Consider the following 6,000-nt stretch of genomic DNA (forward strand, 5'->3'; position numbering starts at 1 on the left):
TCAAAGTACTGTACAGTGCCGTTAGGGGAGCGCGTGGGATGCACGTTCTAATGTGAAATGATTTAATTGATGGTGTGGCGCGTGTGGCGGTCGCAAATTCCAAGGTAACAAGTACCAATCAACGACGACGGGAAGCGCTGATGATATCCCCCGTTCTCCAGCCGCCACGTCATCTCTGACACGTCATAAATTGGCCCTCCCACTGCCACGTGGACCACCCATGTGACAGGCAGACGTCAGTTGGACCGACCTTCCCGCCATCCTTCCTGGGCCCCAGTTAAATACCCCCCAAATCCTATGCGCCCAGTGCCCCAGTCTACGCTTGTACGTTTGGGTTTTTTTTTAATAATAAAATTCTTGATAATTAATATAAAATCTAGTTAAGTAATTTAAATAAATTAAAAAATTTAATTTAATTAGATATTTATAATAAATAAATGTTATTTTTTAAAAATATTTTTATTAATCATGTATGTTTTAATTATTTATTAATAGTAACTCCTTAACAATACAAATGTTATAAAAATTATTTGAAGATAAAATAAATTAAAATTTTATATTTAAAATTAAATTAAATATCAACTAATTTTTATATTATCAGTCTGCGTTTGGTCCATCGTTGTTATTATTAAAAAGCAGCGCATCAATTTGATTCATATAAAACAACCCAATCAAACTTTTTGTTGTTTCTCGTATTACAATACAACAAGTTATTGATTTTTAAGTACTCCATTCCTAATGTTAGGGGCAAGAACGTATTTTCATTAAAGAGCAAGTGGCATCCTTAAAAGAGTGTGAAATTCAATTTTAACTGTTTGTGGTTTGCAACCATTGAAGGATTATTTCCCTAAGATCCAATATTACCCTTAAAAAAAAAGTATAAATTAGGCTTGTTATCTCTCAATTAAAAAATATGATTAAAAAAATACTTTAACCTAAAAAAAAAAGCAATTTAGGGTAGATTTTACTAATATTTTGGTTTGAAGTTTGACTTGATGATATGTGTAACAAAATATTAGTAAAATAGCGAATGACTTTTTGATTAGTGACACTATTTTTTTTTAATTTTTTTTAATAATGAGATTATAAATTCAAACTTTTTATTGAGGATATAATAGATAGATGATTAGTGAGTTGGAATTATTTATTAAGAATATAATAGATGAATTAAAAAAATTTAGATTCAGCAAAATGTGAAATTGGAGCAGTTTGCATTATGTAAAATGTGAATTGGGAAGGAAGATTTCAGAAGGGAAAGAAGATCTGATGGGGGAGGAGGGCGGGGAATTACTTGCAAGGGACTCCAAGAGCGAGGGGCAACCCCGTTGCTCATAATCATGAGAACACAAAAACGTCTCCGTTTTGGGACACGCCCACGTGGCGGTCATGTCAGTGGGACCCACTCCCCCCACCTCCTCCTCTGCCCCATCCTGTCCCTTGCAATCCCTATCCTCTCTCTCTCTCTCCCCCCCCTAATAATTCCGACCACTTCTCCCCTACCCCTCTTCACATTCCGGCAATCGCCCACCCTCCTTTTTTTCAATTTCGTTTTTTTAATTATTAAATTATTAAATCAGCCATTTTCCCCATTTATATATACCTAACCTCTTCTTCTTCTTCTTCTTCACCCTTAAACCATCCCTCTCTTCTTCCCCCGTTTCTCTTCCGCTGTTGCCAACTCTAAAGTGCTAGTTAGTTCACTCACTGTTCCTCGCACCCTGCCCACGTTATCCGTATAGCTTATTTATGTTAATATGCTGCGTTGTCTGAACAGTTCGGAGAATCTCGCCGAGTCCTGCTCTGATATGACATTGACATTGTTAGAAACGCAAAGAGACAGGATGAAATGGCAGCAACCGCAGTTTCATCACCATCATCAGAACCAGAACTACTTTTCTGGGAATGGGTTTGACGCTGCGTTCTCGCCTCTGCAAGTTCCGAATTCTGGGGGATTGATGGTGATCAATGGCGGCGGTGGCGGTTCTGGGCTTGGTGAGGTGGCTGCTAATGCCAGCTCGGTGAAGCCAGCCCCGGGTTGGGAAAATGGGTGGTCCGAATTGGATAAGGCCGGCTTGCCTGGTACGGGATTTGTGTCTTCTGGATTTAACGTGAGCTCTGCAATTTCGAGGACTTCTAGCTGCCCGCCGTCTGTGGTGGCGTCGGCGGCTGCCACGCCAACGGAGAAGATGAGATCGACAAGTGGGAGAGAGAGCTTCAAGAAGAGGAAATCTGATAAAGCTCAGATCCCCAAGGTGTGTGTCATGTTTCGCTTCATGGCAATGGAAAGCTAGACGTCTTTCTTTCACTGTTCAGAAATAATAACTTGGTCCAGATACATCTCCACGTGCTTGCATGGAGTTGTTTGTTTATGAATTTTGTATCTTATATGGACGATACTGGTAATGTATTACGATGTATGCATATTATATGGCAATGATCTAACGTAAATGAAAATTGTATGTGTTTCAATGGGTATAGGCTGTTGCAGAAAATGAGAAGAGCAAGAAAAACAAAACGAGTGTTGAGAAAGGGGAACCCAAAGTCACAAGAGATAATAATGACAAGAACAGAGAAACATCTGCAGAATCTTCGAAAGAGAATTCAAAAGCGTCTGAGGTTCAAAATCAGAAGCCTGACTACATTCATGTCCGAGCACGTCGTGGACAAGCCACTGATAGCCATAGCTTAGCAGAAAGAGTAAGAACTCGAAAATTACCGATCCGTTTTCTTTTCTTTCCTTTTCTTTCAGCGGTTTTCTTTGTGGATTTTGCTTCTGGTAATTGAACAATGCAAGCTCTGTTTCGTCCTATTGCAGGTTAGAAGGGAAAAAATTAGCGAGAGAATGAAGTATTTACAAGGTTTAGTGCCTGGTTGTAACAAAATCACAGGAAAAGCTGGAATGCTCGATGAAATCATCAATTATGTTCAATCTCTTCAACGACAAGTAGAGGTTAGACATCACCCGCTTCATCATTTTCCGTTAGGTTGAAGCCACAGGCTTCAGTAAACACCCCCCCCCCCCCAAAAAAAAAGCTTCAAGCAAGACACTGACACAGACTTTAAACTTGATCCAAACTCATGTGACTTATAATGTTGTTCTCATAAAAATGCAGTTTTTGTCGATGAAACTAGCTGCTGTAAACCCAAGGATTGACTTCAACGTTGACGATCTGTTTACCAAAGAGGTAAAGAGAAATGAAAATAGCAGAACTCCAAGCTTCCACTACCAATGACATTTCAAACTCATTAATAATAATAAACGTTTTTTCGATGATATTTTCACAGGTTTTTCCTGCTTGTGCTTCTACGAGTTTTCCAGCCATAGATATGACACTTAACCCTGCCTATCTTCAGTTTAATCCAACACAACATGTTGCTTCATGTTCCGGATTAGATATGGGCATAAACCCTCCAGATTTGGGACTTCGAAGGACCATTAGTGCCCCTGTATCCTTGCCAAACGAAACGTTTCTTGAGCCACCATGTTTCAATGTACGTTCCTCTCTTGCTCCTCTGTATTATCTGTCATAATTCATAGTATTTTAAGAATACAGTAACTATGTTTGTTCCATGTTGTGTTAAGTTTATGTTGGATTTGTCTGTGTCCTAGTGATCTGGTTATGGTAATCTGTTTTCTCAATTTAATCTGGTCTGCGTGGACTGCAGCAAATTCTGCCATTTTCAAACTGTGAAGCTGATTTGCAGAACCTGTACAATGTGGCTTTTGATCAAGCCAGATCAACAACGTCGTCCTTTCCTTCTCAGCCATTCACAGGTTAGCTAAAAATTCATGTGCTGTCAAATCACTTTTTCTCTATAGCCTGATATCTCAGAGCTTGGAAGTAGATATAAAGTGGGGTGGATTTTTAATGGGGTGACAGAGACATGAGACTGGGAGCCCCCCAGCTGATATTGATGAGTGCATATGAATACTGAGACCTTTTTTTAATCTTTTCCGATTCTTCTTTCCCTTTCCCACTTCTTTCTCTCATAGGAATAGCAAGTAAAAGGGGTGTAGACTTTTGACTCAATGCATATACTATTTAATGCTCATTGCTGTTTCTGCATATCATGACAAAAGATATACTTACCCTGTGGACTAAGATGAGTAATGTGGATAATAAATGTTCAATGGATTAGTCATTTTAAATCACGGGGTTAGGATTAAGGATCTGGAGTAGAAAATTGATCTTTGGCTTGCTGAACTTAGACCTGTTTCTGAAATGTCTTGTAACGGTATATATGTGCAGGACTAATTGAAGCTAGCAATCTAAAGATGGAGATGTGAAGAAGCTGATGTTATATTCCAACTTGTTGGATGAGCTCAGTGAATCTGAATGACTCTTGTCAAGATTTTTTTTTCTTTTTAATTTTCTTTTCGAGTACATAACATATATTGTTTGTATACGTTCTCCATAGTATAAATAAATATCAGATTCACACCCTTTTGACTTCAATTCCTCAATTTAGCTTTATTCAGATCACAACTTTCCTCTGCCTCTTGTTCCCTTAACCAAAACAACAGTAAAATACGTACAGAAGGGCAAGGCATATGACTAGTGATACTTGGTACAACCTGGTAAAGAAATTACTGTTGATTTACTATTTTCTTAACTTGTGTATAATAGTTTCTGTAAATTTATAAACGTGGGAAACCTTGTACTGTTACAACCTAAGTTTAGCAGATCTTTTTTAGGGGTCGCTGCCTTCTTGATATCTAGAGCCACTAAATAATTGAGCATGAAGATCTCACAATCTAATAGTCAATAACTTTTCAAGAATCTCATGTATGAATTTATTTTACCAGAAGACACTTCAATGTCATCGAAATATGTTATAACAATTAACCGAATGGTCAATTGCCATTGAGACGTATCACGACAAATCACCAACAGCGCCATCTCATTGTAAACAAATTGTCATTATATTTCACTCAAAAAAAATCATTGTACTGCAATGAAATGCAATTTGAGCGTTATGTATGTATGCATGCATTCATGGATGCATGCATGCATGCATGTCTAGGCAATGAATGAGTCCTACATTGTATGGGGTCCACAATTTCTATTTCTCTGCTAGCATATTTTAATAGCAGAAGCCAAAAAAAAAAAACCATATTTAATAGCAAGTTGGGCACTTGATAATGAGATCAACATCTTGTTTGGACATGTTGGCCATCTTTGCTAATGGGTTCAACATCATGACAATTTTGAAAGGGGAAAAAATATCGTTTTTAAGAAGGACTAGTATGCACAAGACTCTGTTTTTTTTCTCCCCAGTTTATAGTCTCTCTCTCTCTCTCTCTCTCTCTCTAAGTAGGCTGCCTAAGTTGGGGATCTCAAATTTAAAAATGCAGCATCCAAACTTGAAGGAGACCCATGTATCAACAAAGGCAGTAGTTTTAATAACTCAAAACCACCAATTCATTCTTAAATAAAATACTTTAAAATAGTGATGAATCATGAAACTAAAACCTTTCTGTGGACTGAAATAATCTCGAATCTCAATGGAAGTATAAAGGAAAAAAATGCCACAGAAAAAAAAGAAGCCAATTAAGTCGTGAGTTGTGACAGTGGAGGGTTTGAGGTTCTAAAGCCAAACCCATTATATTGTTATGGCGGGTGAACCAGAAGACAAGATTGAAGATGCTTGAGAGAGACAGAAGACAAAAGCATGATAGTGGACCTCATAAAGGGCGCCTTTGGGGACAGAATAATAGTCAGTTGATTGAGACAGCAAATAGCTAAGGCAGAGAATGATGAATACAGAGCCCTAACCATAAGGGGATAGACCTCAGGGATGACCAGACATGTCCACTTCTTCCATTTATTAGGCTGGTTTCTCTGTCCGTCAAGTACCCCAAAAGAATTTTCCTTCATCTCAATCAAAACCCCCACATTTACTCGTATTTTTCTCAACTGGTTTAAATGAATGTTCAAACTTGAAATGCTTTGCACAGTATGGACAAAAAACCGTTCCATGAAAAGAGGAAAAGAAATA

At 38.0% G+C, this 6,000-nt stretch overlaps 1 protein-coding gene across 2 annotated transcripts; it reads left to right on the plus strand.

Annotated features, from left to right (window-relative positions):
- Positions 1-1,531: 1,531 nt before the first annotated feature.
- Positions 1,532-4,457, plus strand: LOC114752440 (transcription factor HBI1). 2 transcript variants are annotated; one of them, XM_028941183.1, is made up of 7 exons: positions 1,532-2,252; positions 2,479-2,697; positions 2,816-2,950; positions 3,114-3,185; positions 3,286-3,492; positions 3,667-3,775; positions 4,251-4,457. In XM_028941183.1, exons 1-7 carry the CDS (start codon positions 1,755-1,757, stop codon positions 4,286-4,288), a joined length of 1,278 nt encoding a protein of 425 aa, XP_028797016.1. In that variant the 5' UTR covers positions 1,532-1,754; the 3' UTR covers positions 4,289-4,457. The 2 variants fall into 2 exon arrangements, with proteins under 2 accessions (XP_028797016.1, XP_028797017.1); XM_028941184.1 differs by having other exon boundaries at positions 3,706-3,775.
- The last annotated feature ends 1,543 nt before the right edge of the window (positions 4,458-6,000 follow it).

This window comes from Neltuma alba, unplaced genomic scaffold (genome assembly GCF_004799145.2).
Source record: "Neltuma alba isolate B1F8T4 unplaced genomic scaffold, ASM479914v2 tig00007386_pilon, whole genome shotgun sequence".
NCBI lineage: Eukaryota > Viridiplantae > Streptophyta > Magnoliopsida > Fabales > Fabaceae > Neltuma > Neltuma alba.

Coding starts and splice junctions, on each gene's coding strand:
- LOC114752440 (XM_028941183.1), top strand. CDS start 1,755: ATGCTGCGTTGTCTGAACAGTTCGGAGAATCTCGCCGAGTCCTGCTCT. Junction 2,253..2,478: donor ATAAAGCTCAGATCCCCAAG/GTGTGTGTCATG, acceptor CAATGGGTATAG/GCTGTTGCAGAAAATGAGAA. Junction 3,493..3,666: donor TTGAGCCACCATGTTTCAAT/GTACGTTCCTCT, acceptor CGTGGACTGCAG/CAAATTCTGCCATTTTCAAA.